Raw genomic sequence first — 20,738 nt, forward strand, 5'->3', positions numbered from 1 at the left:
AAGTTCCTAAACAACAACAACCATTTCAGGGATTGATGATCTGTTCGGATAATAAACTTTTGTCCATAAAGATAATGATTAAAAAATTTCAAAGAATCAACAATAGCTAATAATTCTCGACGCGTTACACAATAATTTCGCTCCACTTTATTTAATACACGACTAAAGTAAGCTATCACTTTTTCAGTTCCATGGTGAGCTTGTGATAAAACAGCACCGATTCCATGGCCCGAAGCATCGGTATCAAGAATAAATTCCATATTCTCCAAAGGAAAAGAAAGAATAGGAGGGGTAGTTAACGCTCGTTTAAGATTTTCAAAAGCTTGATGACACTGCTCTGTCCATAAAAATTTAGTTAAGTTCTTCGTTAAAATGAATAAGGGCTTCGCAATCAATGAAAATCCCTTAACAAATCTTCGATAATAAGAACAAGAACCAAGAAAACTTCGGACTTGTTTCTTGGTCTTGCGAACAGGCCATTCCGCTACTGCAGAGATCTTCTGAAGATCCGTCATTACTCCCTTTTCAGAAATAATATGACTTAAGAAGATCATACTTCTAGTAAACAGAATACACTTTTTGGGATTAATTTTCAAATTAACCTTTCGTAATCTTGAAAATACCACACGGAGATTTTCCATCATTCCCTGAAATGTCGAACTGAAAACGATGAGTAAGTCCCAGATGCGCACAGAATAAAACGGACACAGCAGGTTGAATGAATCAGACACAGTGACAAACGGACACAGTAAGAAAAGGACACAGTAAGAAACGGACACAGTGACAACCGGACACAGTAATAAACGGACACAGTAGGAAACAGACACATGTTGGTTGCAATCGGACACAGTGACAATCGGACACAGTAGGAAACGGACACACGATGGTTGCAATCGGATACACAAGGAGATGACGCAACCTATTTTATCGATTTCAACACGAGTCATAGCACACACGATAGCTATGATGTCGTGTATAAACGCCCTAACATAATATGCGTGAATGCGTCTTTGTTTACGAGTAATTTGCAGTTAAAGTTTGGCTCGCGGAGCCGTGCCATACATAGGGCACAAGTTACGACACTCTTTCACGAAGCCGGCGTGGCTGAGCAGACAGAGGCTCCCGCGCCGCGAACACTTTTGCGCCGACGACGGCGTTCGAGTCCCGCCGACGAGTGGTTCGTTTTTTTTTCGTATGTAAAGACATGTAATAAATATTTTTATATTGTTCTTATGTATAATTCCTTTTTTTGTTTCTACGCTATTAATCAAAGCTAATTAGGAGAGTCAGGTCTTTCAAATATGAACACAACTATTTTATTAATTACAATAAAATGTTTTTTCGTGTAAATCTATTTTGCATAAATATTTCGTATGGTATGGGAAAGAAGTGGCCAGACAGTGATTATTTTGTATGAGAGAAACCCGAGAGCCGTTAGAACCGTTACAAGTGAAAAGGAACCCTCTTCCCTTTCCCCTTCTTGCAGAGGGATACTCATGTTTTGTGACGTGCTCGCTTCATTCTCTGGGCAGTCTTCGTAACGTGAACAGTGAAAAACTCGTGTTAAAAACGGAAACCACGTTTGTAGATGAAGCAACGATCAGCTATGTGCAAAATCTAGCAAAATGTGATATTACGAAAGAAGAGTTGACGGACGCAATAGAATATCTTCGAGGTAAATATATTGAATGTGTGAGCAATGGAAAGATATATTTGTACGTATTGTTATTGGCGTTGTATACAATATCAATTATATTGAATTCATATTTGCAGATGTCCTGATACAATTTCCGTCCAGTCTTGTTGACAGTCGCGAGGTATTTTACAACGTCAATCAAATATGTTTTCCACCAACTATACATAGTCAAAAGTGTATTTGTGCAAAAAATTATGCGTTCATTACGTGCAGTTGGTGCAAAAAACTATTATGTTTTACATGCTTTTATACGGCATTCCATCCGCAGAGTTGCGACAGCATGACTACATTTTATAATACGTAACTTTCATTTGTGCGCCTTATATTTGTCTTATGTGTGTGTGTGTATGTGTTTTGATACGGACAAAAACATTTTATTGTAATTAATAAAAAAGTTGTTCATATTTGAAAGACCTGACTCTCCTAATTAGCCTTGATTAATAGCGTAGAAACAACAAAAGGAATTATACATAAGAACAATATAAAAATATTTATTACATGTCTTTACATACGAAAAAAAAACGAACCAGTCGTCGGCGGGACTCGAACGCCGTCGTCGGCGCAAAAGTGTTCGCGGCGCGGGAGCCTCTGTCTGCTCAGCGACGCCGGCTTCGTGAAAGAGTGTCGTAACTTGCGCCCTATGTGTGGCACGGCTCCGCGAGCCAAACTTTAACCGCAAATTACTCGTAAACAAAGACGCATTCACGCATATTATGTTAGGGCGTTTATACACGACATCATAGCTATCGAGTGTGCTATGACTCGTGTTGAAATCGATGAAACAGGTTGCGTCACCTCCTTGACAGTGAGAAACGGACACAGTAAGAAACGGACACAGTGAGAATCGGACACAGTAAAAATGGACACAGTATCAAATGGACACAGTAGGAAACGGACACAGTAGGAAACGGACACACGGTGGTTGCAATCAGACACAGTGAGAAACGGATACAGGAAGAAACGGACACAATGACAATCGGACACAATAACAAACGGACACAATAGAAAACGGACACAGTAGGGAACGGACACAATAGGAAACGGTGCGAAAAAAGTGAAGAAAAAGTCTGATCATACGTGCATTATTTATGTGTATTATTGCTGAATCGACTCATTTTTTCATACTGTGCGGTCACTTCTGCACTTGTGCAGATTGTTCTAGTTAAATCATGCAAGATAGTGATGATGTTAAAACTTGTTCAATTTGCAAAGCACAAATTTCATCGGTATACAAAATATATATGCCATAAATATGTCTTACTTTTATTTGAAGTGTATAAAAATATTTAGAATTGTCAGCATCTTTTTAAATACATATTCTTTATGGCGTTTATCGCACACATATTTTAAGACAGTCGATTTGTTGCCAATATAACAGTATTATATATGTTAAGCATTACATACTGAAATGTGTTGTAGACTAAGGCTGTATACAAGATTAGGTTGAAAGTATTTACTGCTAATTTCTCACAATACTTTAAGGTAAATTATATAAAAATTACTTATATGCTAATATTCAAAGTTACACAGTCTGTCCCAGATCTTAGGATTTCTCTAATAAAGCTCACGCGTCAAGACTGCGAAAAATATATTAAGAATAGTCAGCAACCATTAGCGTTTATTGAAAACACTATTCCATCAAAAGTAAGTATACGTTGAAACGTTACTCATTATCGACAGATATAATATTTACACATTGAAACATTTACATAGTGTTCCAGATTACACGAAAACGGAAAGCACGTCAACCTTGAAGTCGTTGCAGATAAAAGTAACCATATATATTTTAAGATATACGTTATATTTTAGTATGCGCGCTTCTTACTGTTCTTTTGTTGGCTTGTTATGTAATTGTTATGTAATTATGTAACACACATTGTTTCGGAAATGTTTATAATACATATTATTAAAGAAAATACACAGTCTGTCCCAGATATGATGAGACTGGTTCCATCAAAGTTCTTAACGCAGCGATATCTATGAGTGAATGATGGTAGATGAATGTTCTACCCTTCATCTACTTAACCTCAAAATTTGAGCGAATTCGGTTGATATTTCACTGTGGTTTGACATTTTATGTAAAGTCACTTTGAGTACGTCGGTCGAAAGACCAACATGAAACATGTTTTAAATTGGGTAAAAGTGGTGCAGAAATGTACGAAACGCTAAAGAATGTGTACGGGGATGAATGCATGTCCCGTGTACAGGTTTTCCGTTGGTTTGGCCGATTCCGTGACGGTCGTGAGCACCTTGCAGACGATGACCGAGCACCGCCGCCAAAAACCACTCGCAATGAAGAAAACATCGAAAAAATCAAAGAAATTCTTCAAAGCGACCGCTGTATGTCTGCGAGACTTATCGAAGAGGAAACTGGGATACCGAAAAGCACAGTCTATCGAATTTTGACCGAAGATTTGGGCAAACGGAAGGTTGCACGATAATGCACCATCGCACAAAGCCATCATGGTACGTGAATTCTTGACCAAAAAAGGCATCATTGTTATCGATCATCCACCGTATTCACCTGATTTGACTCCGTGCGACTTCTGGCTATTTCCCAAACTGAAATTGGCGATGAAAGGAAATCGTTTCGATACCATCCCGGTCATCCAAAAAACTTCGACCGCCATACTAAAGGCCATTCCAGCCGATGAGTATAAAAAATGTTTCGAAAAATTTGTTGAACGTTTCCAGCGCTATATTGACTCAGAAGGAGACTATTTTGAATAATTAAACAAGAATAAAAAATCAAAATAATAAACGCTTTGTATTTTTTTTAGACCAGTCTCATTGGATCTGGGACAGACTGTGTAACTTTGAATATTAGCATATAAGTAATTTTTATATAATTCACCTTAAAGTATTGTGAGAAATTAGCAGTAAATACTTTCAACCTAATCTTGCATACAGCCTTAGTCTACAACACATTTCAGTATGTAATGCTTAACATATATAATACTGTTATATTGGCAACAAATCGACTGTCTTAAAATATGTGTGCAATAAACGTCATAAAGAATATGTATTTAAAAAGATGCTGACAATTCTAAATATTTTTATACACTTCAAATAAAAGTAAGACATGTTTATGGCATATATATTTTGTACACCGATGAAATTTGTGCTTTGCAAATTGAACAAGTTTTAACATCATCACTATCTTGCATGATTTAACTAGAACAATCTGCACAAGTGCACAAGTGACCGCACAGTATGAAAAGATGAGTCGATTCGGCAATAATACACATAAATAATGCACGTACGATCAGATTTTACTTTTTCTTCACTTTTTTTGCACCCCGTTTCCTATTGTGTCAGTTTCCTACTGTGTCCGTTTTCTATTGTGTCCGTTTCTTACTGTCTCCGATTGCAACCACAGTGTGTCCGTTTTCTGCTGCGTCCGTTTCATGTTGTGTCCATTTTTCTATGTCCGATTTTCACTGTGTCCGTTTCTCACTGTGTCCGATTGCAACTACCGTGTGTCTGTTTCCTACTGTGTCCGTTTGTTACTGTGTCCGATTGTCACTGTGTCCGTTTCTTACTGTGTCCGTTTCTCACTGTGTCCGTTTCTCACTGTGTCCGATTGCAACCACAGTGTGTCCGTTTCCTACTATGTCCGATTATTACTGTGTCCGATTGTCACTGTGTCCGTTTCTTACTATGTCCGTTTCTCACTGTGTCCGATTTCAACCACCGTGTGTCCGTTCCCTACTATGTCCGTTTGTTACTGCATCCGAATGTCACTGTGTCCGTTTCTTACTGCGTCCGATTGCAACCACGGTGTGTCCGTTTCCTACTGTGTCCGTTTGATACTGTGTCCATTTTTTACTGTGTCCGATTCTCACTGTGTCCGATTTCAACCACCGTGTGTCCGTTTCCTACTATGTCCGTTTGTTACTGTATCCGAATGTCACTGTGTCCGTTTCTTACTGTGTCCGATTGCAACCACGGTGTGTCCGTTTCCTACTGTGCCCGTTTGATACTGTGTCCTTTTTTTACTGTGTCCGATTCTCACTGTGTCCGTTCCTTACTGTGTCCGTTTCTCACTGTATCCGATTGCAACCACCGTGTGTCCGTTTCCTACTGTGTCCGATTGTCACTGTGTCCGTTTGCAACCACCATGTGTCCGTTTCCTACTGTATCCATTTGCTATTTTGTCCGGTTGTCACTATGTCCGTTTCTTACTGTGTCCGTTTGTCACTGTGTCTGATTCATTCAACCTGCTGTGTCCGTTATATTCTGTGCGCATCTGGAACGCTCCTGAAAACGATCATATCGTCCAAATAAACAAGACGAATTTTAAATAAGTGCCCATGCAAAATTTCCTCCATCACTCAAAGGTCGCCGGAGCATTACATAATCCAAATGGCATTACTGTAAATTGCCACAGTCCCTTTCCCAAAGAAAAAGCTGTCTTCTCCTTATCTTCTTCACGAAGCTTTACCTGCCAGTACCCATTCTTCAAATCAATTGTTGAAAACCACACATTTCCAGCTAACTGATCCAATAAATCATCCATCCTGGATAATAGATAGGAATGTTTTACAGTCACTGCGCTAAGACTCCGAAAATCCACACAGAACCTGTAAGTTCCATTTTTTTTCTTTGCCAAAACTACAGGTGACAGCTACGGACTTTTCGACTTCTCGAACACTCCTTTCTCCCGCATTTCCTCAATAAGTTTCTCAGCTTCGGCCCGCATTTTCAACGGAACCCGTCGAGGATTTTGTTTAATCGGCCGGTTGTCTAATAACTTAATCCCGTGTCTAACCACATCACAATTCCCAGCTGTGGCCGTTTCCGAAAATGTCCCTGTACTCTGAAATAAATTCAGCTAAATCTTCCTTCTGAGAATCATCTAATTCTTCAGAATGTCGCGAAAAGAAAGATTTCATCTCTTCTGGTGTTTCGTCCAACCTAATTCGTGCACAAGTAACAATTTCTTCTTTTGGCTGAGGAATTCCTAAAGCTGTCCGAATACCGAATTCCGCATCCGTTTTTGCCAGGAAATCGATTCCTAACAAACAATCACCCTCCATCTCCATAACATATACCGGCATTCAAAGAAAAGTTCCCTAGTTCAATATCCGTAAACATTCGTGAATGTACCGGAACCTTTTCTCCCGATGGATAAACTAAATCCGAGCAATTTATTACCCCGTTATTCTCCCGATCCCTAATAAATTTCTTATTGACAATTGAAACATCTAAGCCCGTATCATTTCTAAATGAACAACATTCTCCGTTCAATTTTCCTAAATAAGTGAATAATGAAGAACTTATTCGTCTAACGCTAATCTTATTTCTAATTTCCGGGATTTTGCTTCACTCTGCCGAATCAATCCCGGCCAACTCGGCAAATCCTAGTTTGACCGCTCATTTAATTTTAATGCTGGACATTCCGCCCGAAAATGTCCTTTCTTTCCACAATTCCAATGATTGAATTCCAATTGAAACATCCTCACAACGCTGTTTTTGTTCTAATCGTGGCACCCATCTTGCGCACAGCTTTCTCATGTCCAAATTTTCAGTAAATATGCAATGTACAGCACTTTTTGAAATGCCTACCATGTCTGCTAACTCGCGCACTTTCAGTCGACGGTCATCCAATACCATTTTGTGGATTTTTTTCACCATTTCTGGCGTGATTGCCTCATTTGGTCGACCACTGCGATATTCGTTTTGGCAGCTCGTACGGCCTCGTTTAAACTCTACCACTCAATATTTTACTGTTGTAAACGAACAGACTCCCCCAGAATAGAATCTAGCTCCACTTTGATATTGGTTCGACTAAGGCCTTTCAAATGAAAGTATTGTATCACATAACGATGACCAATTTTTTCCATGTTTACAAATTCACTGAGAGCGTTCACGATTAATGGCTGCCAAACAAATACTAAACAACGTAGCGTCGTCAAACTTCAAACTTAAGCTTTATAAGGTTGGTACTTTCTACTATAGTCATTCTTTTCAAACAACAACCACTATCTATACGTCAGGTCAGATACTTCTGGGACTACCCTCGTTCATCAAATTTCGACGTATCATCAACCCACTTAAATTCAACATATGGTAATGGTTGACACATTGCCCAGCCATACAAATTATTTATATTAAAGTACATGAGGTGTGAGGATGGCTTCGATGGGTCATAAGATTGCATGTATTAGTTATTGGCTTTTGCATATCTACCGGAACATTGACTCAGACCACCACGTATACCGCATTCGATAAATATTACCATATCAATATCTGTGAGCAATTCAAAATTAATTTTTCTATGTTTTAACATCTCGTCTCACGTGAAACCTGGCAGTGTGTAATAATGCGCGGGATCTAGACTGTAACTTTTAATACAACTATCGCGGAAATTTTCGAAAATTTCAGCCAATAACAAAACATCAGTCTTCAGGTACAAACCGCTATATTCGCCTAAGGTTTAAATAGAAAACTGTTCCCATAAGTTCACGGCGTGCGTGTAATCGCTCTCAGATACTATATCATCTGTCAACGAACTGTATAATAACTCGCGCGGTGGTAAACATTGATCCTGCAGCTTGGCATTACAATCCACATATTCGTACGGAAAGAGACCTTTTTGCGTTAATAAATCAAAGTCTTTGTCAAATAAGTTTTTAAATTTAGATTGGATAATTTTTAATTTGTCTCTAGTGAGAAATGATGTTAATTTATCGAAACTGGTACTGACAAGTAACACTACCCAACTGATACTCACCGATTTGAATGAAACTTAACATACTTATTAAACACCGAAAAATATGAAATACGTGTTTTTTGTTTCGGCTAAATAACGCTTCTTAGGGGTAGAAGCACCCCTCAACTCCTGGAGGTGGAAACAGTTATGGCTAATTATTTCTGAAACGATACATTTTCTGAAAAAAGTGCTTAGGACCAAAGTTGTAGAGTTCAAAGTGATGCACTTGATGGCGACTTTGAAGTCGACCTTGAGGTCGATTTTCAAGGTCATTTGAAAATCATTTCATGTTTTTCAAAAGGAGAAGTTTACTTTTCATCCCGAGAATCGATAGAGCGTAAAATTTTACATTCAGAACATTGGTGGTTTGTAAATAAAACAAGCCTCTGCAATTTAAAATTGTTCATTGATCCAACCAATTAAGGCAAAATCAGTCAATAATTCGATCAATAAAGGAATTGAAAGTTAATTATTCATTCAAATAAGGCAAGATGTGATCGAGATCCAGCTAGTAAAGGCAAGATATGGTCGAGATCCAGCCAATGAAGGCAAGATATGGTCGAGATCCAGCCAGTGAAGGCAAGATGTGAGCGAAATCCAGCCAATGAAGACAAGATATGGTCGAGATCCAGCCAGTGAAGGCAAGATGTGAGCGAAATCCAGCCAATGAAGGCAAGATATGGTCGAGATCCAGCCAGTGAAGGCAAGATATGGTCGAGATCCAGCCAGTGAAGGCAAGATGTGAGCAAAATCCAGCCAGTGAAGGCAAGATTTTATAATTTCTTTTCATAGTCTATGAGTATAATTCCATGATAATTGGCATTATTCTTTATATTCATGGCAATAATGAAGAATAGCTTTTTCTTCTTTCGCAAAAAAATGCTTCATACACAGAGAGTTAGTACACCACGCACATTTTATTAATGCAATTTTATTGCAGATTTTGCAGATTGCCCCGCAATTCTTTAAACAGAAATCAACAGGCGTTTCACATCTATCTGGTTTTTCTTCAATATATCCACTTTTCCACCAGGCATATTTAATCATGTTTTGGAATCGGGGTGATGAGAATTGATTGTGGATTAATGATTGAATTTTGAGAATGTTATTCCTCAAATGTAGGTTAATATCATAGTTGTATAAGAAAATTAAGTCCGAAAATTGTTTCAGGAAGTTTTTTCCACGGTCCGAATACGTAGACATCCAATGGTTAAGTGAAGCCAGTTGTTCCCGCAGGAATTGTAAGGATTTTTACTTCTTTATTATCCTTGTCTATATTTTCAAATTTCTTTTCTGTTTGTCCTGACCAAGAGTCCAAACACAAAATAGACTTCTTGCCAGCATTAGGCAAGAAGACATCTTCAAACCAGTTAATAACAATGTCGGATGTCAATTTTCCAGATTTTGTGGCGAAAATGAGGATATTATCTGCTTTGTACATTGACTTCTGTATTATCGGTCCAAAACGGCCATTTGTTTCTTGCAGAACTATTAATAAGGGGGATTTCAAGATACCATCGGCAGATATTAAAGGTTGTATTATGTAACTATGAGTCAAGAAATTCAAAGATTGAGCAAGACACTCCACTTTCAAAGAACCCTTTGAGGCTAATGTACGACCAGCATGTGTTTCTAAATTGAACCCTAATTGATCTGAATTGTAAACGTTTGCTGTTCCTAGCAAGCCTATCTCTAGTTTAACTTGACTCACATAATTGGAAAATTGTTCCAATAGTTCTGCTTTATTTAAAATATGCGCTTGTGTCACAAATTTATTTATTTTTCTTGAAACAATACCATGTTGTATTTTAAAGTTGTGTATCCATTTTGATGAAGCCGTAAATAATTGAGAAGGCAAATGAACTACCTCTTTTGCTTTCAAGGCCCATCTCTGTAGATCTAAATTGTGAATGGATAGATTTCGATCAGATGCACTGTTAAATTGTTCTAGACCATATTGAGAGATATATAACAATTTATCAGTCCTTGACCCACTCTCAACTTGTGTTTCCCATCAGTACAATTGTGTTACATTTATAACTTTCTTAAATCGGTTTTTAACTGATTCTATATTCTTTCTTTTCTTTTGTCCAGATCGCCAAAATTCAATTACTCTCTTCTTATAATCAATGTCTACAATTTCTCTGAATTTTGTATCGTCTTGCACAACTTCCGAAACATCTTCTGAATTGTCTTCAACTAAAACAGCATCAGGAATCACACTAGCATCAGTACAGTTCAAAGTATCATAAGTCTCTTTAAATATATCAAAATTGATAGCGTCTTTTATCAAATCTGCAAGTTAAGAAGCGATTGATCTTTCTTCATTTGTTATTCTAGATTCTATATTGTATATTGGGTCCTCGAAAGTGAGGCATAATAACTTTAAAATATTTTTTGGGTTTAATGACATTATGAAATTTTATAGATTAACAATGCTTTAATAATATTATAACAGAGATTCAAAGTAAATTCATAGAAAGCAGAGTTTATGATTATATAAGCCTAAATTAAATTAATACAAAAAATAGTCGTAGGAACAAATGATGGAAAAGTACTTGCAGTAAATACTTTCCGAAAGAATTTGGAAACATTCACAAGAAACAACAGTCATAAGAACAATTAACGTAAAACTATAAACAATGAACACTCGCCCAAGTACAGATGTGAAAATGATGGTTGATGGTATATTCGAACGAAATTCACGAGCAAAATAGCTCATAGCAAATAAGTGATCAAGAAGTAATTTTGGAAAATGCTTGCTCAACGACAGTCGGGAAAATAATAATTGATCATGTCCGAATGAAATTCTAATACAAAATAAAGAGTAAAAGGTATTGTGGATAACTCCAGAGTAGTAAAAAATTTAAAAAAATTTGAAAATTTCTAATATAGCATGAAGATAATGTTTAACTTACAATTAGAATGACATTTTATGTTTTCTTATCTTTACTTCTATTCTGAAGTTACTTACAAAATTTTTTTCTCCTTCTTATTTTTTCTATAAATTTGCGCCTATTTTCCCATTACGTCAAGTTTATTCCTTTTTTTAGGAAAATAATGCAACAAATCAATTCTAAAGACAGATTTAGTCAACACATAAAATTACTGATTATAGATACAGGATGTGGTCAAGGTCCGGCAACGGCTAATTATTTCCAAATTTTATTGACCTTGAAAATCGACCTCAAGATCGATTTCAAGGCCGCCATCAAGTGCATCACTTTGAACTCTACAACTTTGGTCCTAAGCACTTTTTTCAGAAAATGTATCGTTTCAGAAATAATTAGCCATAACTGTTTCCACCTCCAGGAGTTGAGGGGTGCTTTCTACTCCTAAGAAGCACATTTAGCCGAAACAAAAAAACACGTATTTAATATTTTTCGATGTTTAATAAGTATGTTAAGTTTCATTCAAATCGGTGAGTATCAGTTGGGTAGTGTTACTTGTTAGTGGAAAGTATGCCAGGCCTCGGAGATGCCAGGTAATTATCAATGCCGGTAGTGACTGGACTCATTATTAATGGTATAGCATTTTTCTTCTCATGGAGTACAACAAATCCATGTACTTAAAAATCATTAAAAATAAATTTTTCTACACATTAACACGTGCACGCTCTTACTTTACAGACTGTACTTCATAATGCTGATGCACATACGATTTTTTTTCTTCGTTTGGCGTCTTCTCCGGAATGTATTCCAAGTCGGCGTACACCACGAGTAAAATCCGTTCCTTTCTGCTGTAGTTGGTAAAGCTGAGTCACTTGTTATCTTCCGTTGGCAGGATGATTGCACAGTCATTCAACTTGTTGCAATCCATAATATGATTCTCCAGTTTGTCGTTGGAATAAAAATAATGCAAGCAATTGAAACGAAAATGGAATGGATATTACGAGTTTTCCTTTTATATTATATTCATATAGAATATCCTTACCGATCACATATATATATCTCTTGCATTTTTCTTATTTAGTTGCCAGCTCACAAGACATGACAAATTCTTGATCCATACGAAATGTCCCACGTTATAGTCTAGTGGATCTAGCACCTATAACAAATTTACATACTTTTCCTCCTTACTGGCGAGACGTATTGGAACGATCGTACATGCTTCTTTCTGCTTCTTTTTATCTTGAATGCGTATACGTTGATGGATATGTTGTTTAGCTGTTCAAACTTATTAATTTGTTTAATCGTCATTAGAAATTCAATATTGAATATTTTGGTGTAACGTGGGTACGAAGATTCCCGGTCTCCATATCTTTCAGCTGGATATAATGCCGCGACCATAGACCATGCAAAACATGCATTGTCTTTAGTTTGCACGTTTATCACTGCTTTCTTTAATTTTATTTCGCGCGGCAACTCAATCTTGCATCCCGCATACAGTGGATTGTATTTGTTCACATTGACTGTGAGATCAAGTATGCGCAGCAGTGCCCACCCACTATCACGTTCTTGAAATTCTTTCAAAGATGCTAAGGTAGGTTCGATGACATGTTGCTCGTACTACTTTTCAAATTTAAAGCAGAAAAGAGTTCACAGTTTTTCATGTTAATGCTTTTGAACGTGTGATTGTCGCCCGCAATAAACTCGCCATTGAACACAGTGTTCACCTTAAGATTGTTGTGTCTTTCCATAGCATTTCGCACATGCTCGAGCACCGTACTCTTCGCATCTTGGAGAAATCGAAGAGGTTCAATATGGTTCGCGTTGATAATCGCATCGATTGATATGCGGTTTTCGAACACCGTATCAATTTTTCTCCATATTAATTCTGCATCTCTTGATGCATGTCCAGCACTCACATGTATGAAGCGTCCTTGTACAGAGATTTTCAATCCCTCGAGTCGCGCAATACGGGTCACTATTGATTGCGCGGTGCCGATCAACAATCGCAGTCGTTTTGTTCGACTTTGTTCTTCCAAACATTTGATACACTTGTCACACTTTTACACCCACGCGTCGTAAACCTCTCGCGAATTCAGACGAGTGGATTGCTCCAACAGTTCTCGTTCGATTTGAGCGAAATCTTCCATTTCTTTATTAACTACAGAGAATATTCTGCTCTCTGGAATGCTTTACTTTATACTCTTTCCACTAGAAAAAGTATATGAAATTTTTCCAACACTGATATATATAGATTCTCAGAGGTATAACTTATTTTAAACACGAAACCCTCGATATGATATCAATATTTTCAAAGACTTCAGGTTTAGACATGTGTGAGCCAGATGGGTCTAACCCAAAATAGCTTTATCTTTTCACATGACACAACACTAAGTTCTTCAAAGGATGTGACCTACGATATGACACAAAATTTTTCCAACACTGACATATATAGATCCAGGTATAACTTACCTCAAACACGAAACCTTAGGTTTATAGTATAAGGGTTTATAGTAATAGGGATATAGTATGAACATTTTTCAAAGATAAAGTATAAATATCGTTTTTTATTTGTACAGAGCATTATTTATTCTTATGTTCTTCTTGGAGCATTATGGCTAACGTTACTTCATTGACATATGACTGTTTGATTGGTTGGCTATGACAATGTGTCATAAATTCACTTTCTCGTTTTGAAAAATGTATCTGGGCATGCGCTACAAATGTTAATAACTCCGGAGTAAAAGGAGGGGATGCATTAGTGTATAGTAGCTATAATATTAGGCTTCGGAAAGAAACTTCTGTTCCCTCAGTCGCTCTGTCAAGACGAAGTTCATCGGTTGTGTGTCTACATAGTAAAGTTTAAATGTGTTTACATAGTAAAAATGTACGCTGCCGGTGTTAAAGTGAACGCTAAGGACATGAATTATTACACACCGAATTAATACGAGGACGAAGCTCCACCGTGCAAGAAAAATAATGTGTGAGAAATGTGTGAGAAATAATAATGTTATTTCATTTTTTTAATTTATTCGCAGTATTTTTTTCAAGATTTAAAAGTATAAATTTTTTGTTACATTTTTCCCAGGGTTTCACAATCGCCTTCTGCAACGCGTACCTTAGGACGCAGATACGCATTGACTGCAACTTCCTATAAATATTGGGTTAAGTAAAAAGTTTTGAGCGTTTTCCGCTAGATGGCTTTAGTGAGGTCATATCTCACGATGTATACGTCACATCTGGTCATTCTATACTACGACTTAAAGGTGACATAACGCTTTAAAAAAAGTTCTTTGACAGTTTTGTGTTTGGTGAAGCCAGTTGTATGTTAGAGCGTTCCAAAATGGAGATAAAAAAAGAGAAAATTCGATATATTCTTCAGTACCACTACGATCAAAGGGAAAAAGTGGAACAGGCAACCAAAAAAATTTGTGCTGTTTATGGACCCAATACAGTATCGAATGCAACAGCAAAGCGGTGGTTCCAACGATTCCGTTTTGGTAATATGGACGTCGAAGATGAGACACGCTCTGGTAGGCCAATCGTCGAAAATGTCGATAAAATCATGGAAATCGTCGAGTCGGACCGGCATGTAAGCACTTATTCCATTGCCCAGGAACTGAAGATTAGCCAGAAAACCGTTTGGAACCATTTGCATAAGGCTAGTCTCAAAAAGAAGCTCGATGTATGGGTGCCACACGAATTGACGCAAAAGAACCTTTTGGACCGAATTCATGCCTGCGATTCTTTACTGAAGCGTAACGAAATCGACCCATTTTTTAAGCGGATGGTGACTGACGATGAAAAATAGTTCACATACGAGAACAACAGGCGAAATAGATCGTGGTCCAAGCGCGGTGAGCCGGTCCAAACGATTGCCAAGCCCGGATTAACGACCAAGAAGATTTTACTGTATGTTTGGTGGGATTGGAAGGGAATCATCCACTATGAGCTGCTCCCATCGGGCCAATCACTCAACTCGGACCTACACTGTCAACAACTGACCAGATTGAAACAGGCGATCGACGAGAAGCGGCCAGAATTGGCCAATAGGAAGGGTGTTGTGTTCCATCAAGACAATGCCAGGCCGCACACATCTTTGACGACGCGCTAGAAGCTCCGAGAGCTTGGATGGGAAGTTATATCGCACCCGCCGTATAGCCCAGACCTGGCTCCAAGCGATTATCACCTTTTCAAGCATTTGCAAAATTTTCTTGATGGTACAAAACTGACCTCAAGAGAGGCTTGTGAAAATGAGCTGGTCAAGTTTTTTACCAATAGGGACGAGGACTTCTTTAATCGCGGAATTATGAAATTGCCTTCAAAATGGACAAAAGTTATCGAAAAAAACGGCGCATATTTGATTTAAATCCGATAATCCTAACTTTGTTAATTTCATTGTCGAAATAAAGAGAAAAAACGCTCAGAACTTTTTACTTCACCCAATATTTGGAGATTGCGATCAACGTGGGAGCTGAGTACACTGTGGATTTAATCATGGATGACAATCGTAACAATCAATTAATACTGTCAATCATGGAACGCACTGATGGAGAAATATATTGACGTTCAACGGCTTCTACAAACCGATTTCAACAAGCCACAGTCTTCCCCGATGCATGTAGAAAAATTAACAATAATGCTATGTAAGATGTACAACTCAGAAATTGTTAAACTTACAATTTTTAATAATTGCTTACATATAAAACCAAAGACGTTAAATGTTTTATTTACTTTTGAAAATTGCATCAATCACATATATGGATGATTATCAGAAAATATCTGTATAGTTAGTATAAAATTCAAAAGTTTTGTAAATATCCTTCGTGAAAAGAAGAATTATATTATTGATATACACACTGCGAGAAAAACAGTACAAGAAAGCAGTGACTTTGATTGCGAGTTGCTCATTCATTGTGAACTGTTAGCGTGGGCTTTAAAAAATATAATATATGAAGCCACGAACAAATAAATGATAATCTGGAAAACATAAAATTATGTATAAATTAATTCTATATGTCTCCTATCTTACTTCCCGTTCAATCTTTTAAGAAGTATCTATGCAAGTATGAGCGATGATAAAAATACAGTACTTTATTTACGATATGATGCTTATTAGATGTTCCAAAAACGTTCGATAGGCATTTGACAGTGGTTCGATATGATATGGTAGATATTTAATACATGTTTAATAGTGGTTCGATATGCTACAATAAACGTTCGATAGATGTTCAATAATGGTTCAATATATGTTTTGATAGTAGTCGCTGAAAAACTGCAGATGAAGACTATGTCTCTCCAACTCTGTCCGTTATTATAATACACAGTTTGAAAAGCTTTACTGCGCGCTCCCTAACAAGAGCCTACGGTGATCTAAATGGTAGGACCATTGTACAGTAAACGAAGTCCAGGTTCGAGTTTGGCCTAGTTTAGACTTATTTTTTTCTTTCGTCGTATGCGTGACGTCATCACACACCATAAGATACTTCACTATGCATCTGCGAGTCTACGATGGTGTAGGTGGTAGGGCCATTGCATAGTAAACGAAAGTTTTAAGTTCGAATCTTGATACCAACTTATTTTTTTCTTTGACGTATTGTGACGTCATCATACGTACTTTGAGAAACTTCACTGCATGCCCGCTGGCAAAAGTCTACGGTAGTCTAGGTAGTAAGTCTGTTACGCAGTAAACGAAGAGTCCAGGTTTGAGTCAGGCTCGGTCTCGACTTATTTTTTTCTTTTGACGTATGCGTGACATCATCATACACACTTTGAGAACCTTCATTAGATGTCTACTAGCAAGGTATAGGCGACGGTGGTCTAGAAGGTTGGAGCGTTGGATAACAATGAGGGCCCAAGTTCTAGTCTAGCAATATCCCGCCACATTTTTCTCTGGACATATGCGTGACGTCACGGCCGCCATTTTGTCCATAGAAGCAAAAAATTCTGGGAAAGGGGCGAAATATTAATAAAAATATTTAATTAATAAAGAACGGACTTTGCATAAATATTTTGCAATTTGGGTTGGAACCCGCCTTGATATACTACTAAACATGAATATTACGTGAGCCAATCAATTGTGTTGACCGCGGCTATCTTCGATGTCAGTACCCAAAGCAACAATAGACGCAGAAATAAAACTTGACATTGTTTCAATGGGGGTCTAAATAATTAACGTTTATTTAAAATATGCGCGCATACACATACATGTTAGAAGTGCAAATCCGACCGTGCAACCTCGATGCGGTACATCTTGAATAATATTAATGCCGACAGTACTACAGCTTTTGAGCATCATACCTCGCAAAGTACCTAATGAAAAAATGTTTTAGTGTAGTTTTTTATCAAGTTTCCGAAATAAACTAAATATGCAATAAATAGTAGAGAATTCTATTTAAATAAATAACAGTTAATTTTGGAGGTATCTTAAAAAACGACCTCTACGAAAAGGTCAAAATTATATTTTTGTGCCCTGCTCCAAACCCTGTGTATAGTTTTAAATGACATGCTAAAAATGGAACAATAGAAACGAAATATTTCTAATGTCTGTTTCTAATCACTGAATATTAAAAAAGTAATGATAAAAGTAACGGCCAATCAATTTCGTTACTCGTTACAAAATAAAATGTAATATCGTTACTTTTTTGTTATACATAAAAATAAGTAACGGTGGTATCAAATCGTTATCAAAAAGAAATAGTGCAGCAATAATAGAATCATAATGGCAAATAATGCATAATTTTTTTTTTAATTTGATCAGAAGATGAGTCATTTTATAAATATAAATCAGCCAGTTATCTGAAAAATGGCAAAAAATTACTATTTATGATAATAATTATTTTGATTGAACATTGCACATTGCTATTTTGTAATTGTTACAAAAAAATGAATGTTTAAAAAGATATTTTCACAAAAATCTAATATAATATATGCAAATATGTGTCTTTATATGTGTGTGTGCGCGCACGCACATTTTTTCCCACGAGACCTAAAAAGTTTTCTTTAAGGTAATGCGAGCATCATCCTCATACTTAATGCTACTACGATCTATGCAGTAAAAAGTTTCGAGCATAATCGAGGATATTTATCACACAGGATGTTATGTGTACTACGATTTAACAACAGTTAACTCATATATTAGTAAATACCTATAGCGTTATGTATGTATTATTTGTGCTTTTAAATAAGATTTGTATATTATTAAGTAAAAAATCTATCTAAAGTGATATGTTTAGAATATACATTACCAAAGATACATAAATAAGAATGACATATTAATCTGTACGAATGTGTATACCTAGATTGGAGAAATGAAAAAATATGTGATTGCACTTATTATTGATTCCGATTATTTTTCTATTCATGTCTCTGCTAAACAAGTTCATCTATGAAGGATCTGACCACAAATTCGAAAAAGTAGCTAAAGTTTTAGATGCTCAATGAGGAGTATCATATTGCTCTAATTATTTGGTTGACCTAGATACTTATTTCATTCCGATTTATATTCACACGGCCATGTGTGTATAAGGAGTTTCAGACCACCCGGATCACCTGATTTTTTCGTAAACGTAACATTTGAGAGAAAAATGTTTCAGACAAAAGTTATAGGTTTTAAGTGACGCATCAGTGTGGTATTAGTATGACCTCGAATAGCGTTTTCAAGGTCACGTGAAGGTTACCTTCAATTTTTTAAATGAAACCCCTCATTTTTCATTACATATTCTTGTATTTTATCTCGAAAGCTTTGCAAAATACTATAATAAATTATTTTTCTATTAAGTACTTTTTGAATTATAAGGACTGAAAGTTAGAATACCTCCGGCATTAGCATTACCTAAGGTGTACCGTGTGAACGTTACACGGTCGGATTTATACCTTTATTGTGTGCGTGTGTGTATGTATGTGTCACAACAGAGATAAGGACGCCACGGTTCGTCACTCTCGTAGTATTTATCGACTTCAAACCCTCTCTGCTGCTGTGCGTGTGTGTGCGTGTGTGTATGTGATTAGGCTTTATGTTCGAAATGTTCATCGTTTACTTCAATGCAAGCAAATACTCTTATCTTGAAATTATTTATTGTACGAAGAAATTTATCAGCATGCAGAGAACAAATAAAATCGCGTATTCTCGAATCACACACACACACACACACACAAAGAAGATTTGAAGTTGATAAATACTACGGTGACAAATCGTGACAAACCATGAGGTCCTTATCTTTGCTGTGACACACACATATACACACACACACACACGCATGTACGCACACACCAACAAAGGTGTAAATCCGACCGTGCAACTTCCACGCGGTACACCTTGGGTAATGCTAATGCCAGCAGTACTCTAACTTTCAGGCCTCATAACTCGAAAAATATCTAATGAAAAATAATTTATTATAGTGTTTTTCTCAAGAGCTTTTTCGCAAAGCTCTTGAGATAAACTATAAGAATATGCAATACAAAATAGGGTTTCATTGAAGGGGTCCATTGAATTCCATTGAATGGGGGTTCCATTAAAAAGATTGAAGGTAACTTTCACGTGACCTTGAAAACGCTATTCAAAGTCCTACTAATACCACTCTCTGATGCGTAATTTAAAACCCCACAACTTTTGCCTGAAACATTTTTCTCTAAAATGTCGCGTTTACGAAAAATTGGGTGATCGGGTGGTTTGAAACACCACATATATTGTATGTATTAGTTAAGTGTAAGATTTGTAACTAATTTCTCTCAAAATCAAGCAGTAATTTGATAAATAAAACTTTTTTATCAATCAATGATATAATCGTTATCGTTTCCTACAATCTTTTTCCAATATTCTGGTAGCATATGAATTCGGATACGTATTGATAATATAATAACCTCGGTCCTATATTAGAAAAAGAAGAAAAGTGATTTTTGATCTGAAAAGTGATTTTTCCAAAGATGCGATTTTTTTCCAATTCAAATCGTTCGTCAATAATCAAAACAATTGATAATGTTGTAATGCGATATCAAAAAAATACAATGGATATAACATCCCACTTTAGTTCCTTTAATTTGCGCAAAGTCTGTTTTGCGGTGTATGCTTTTGCGTTGTCGGAGTGAAAGACGACTCTCTTGTAATTGGTCATTATTGGACGTTTCTTTTGTATTGCTATCGTTAAATTGTTTAATTCTTGACAGTATATGTCAGAAATAATCGTTTGGTCAACGGGAAGTAGTTCAAAATGAAAATGAATTATTGCTTTGCAATCCCACCAAATAAAATCATCAACTTCTCAGGATGCAAATTGATTTTTGCCTCTGATTTTGCACGTTTATTTGCTTCTTTTCAAATGTGTTTGGAAGATGTACTAGAACTTACTCATAATGTTGGCAATTTGATGAAAATATTCACAAAGAAGAGTAGAACTTATTTGGTCATTGCTCATAGTATTCAAAGACATTCTAAGACAAT

At 36.6% G+C, this 20,738-nt stretch overlaps 1 protein-coding gene and 1 long non-coding RNA gene across 2 annotated transcripts in view; both read left to right on the forward strand.

The window, feature by feature from the left end:
* Positions 1-18,625, forward strand: part of LOC109504182 (uncharacterized) — a 91,987-nt gene extending 73,362 nt beyond the window's left edge. The window contains exon 9 of the mRNA XM_025300295.1: positions 18,307-18,625. Within this exon, the coding sequence (XP_025156080.1) occupies positions 18,307-18,357 (51 nt within the window). The 3' untranslated portion in view covers positions 18,358-18,625. The remainder of the gene's footprint in view (positions 1-18,306) is intronic.
* LOC112588929 (uncharacterized) lies at positions 1,500-1,881 on the forward strand. The gene is made up of 2 exons (XR_003113126.1): positions 1,500-1,675; positions 1,774-1,881. It is a non-coding gene; the product is annotated as an uncharacterized LOC112588929 (long non-coding RNA).
* Positions 18,626-20,738: the final 2,113 nt, after the last annotated feature.

The sequence above is a fragment of the Harpegnathos saltator genome, unplaced genomic scaffold, assembly GCF_003227715.2.
Source record: "Harpegnathos saltator strain DR-91 unplaced genomic scaffold, Hsal_v8.6 scaffold349, whole genome shotgun sequence".
NCBI classification, from domain to species: Eukaryota; Metazoa; Arthropoda; class Insecta; order Hymenoptera; family Formicidae; genus Harpegnathos; species Harpegnathos saltator.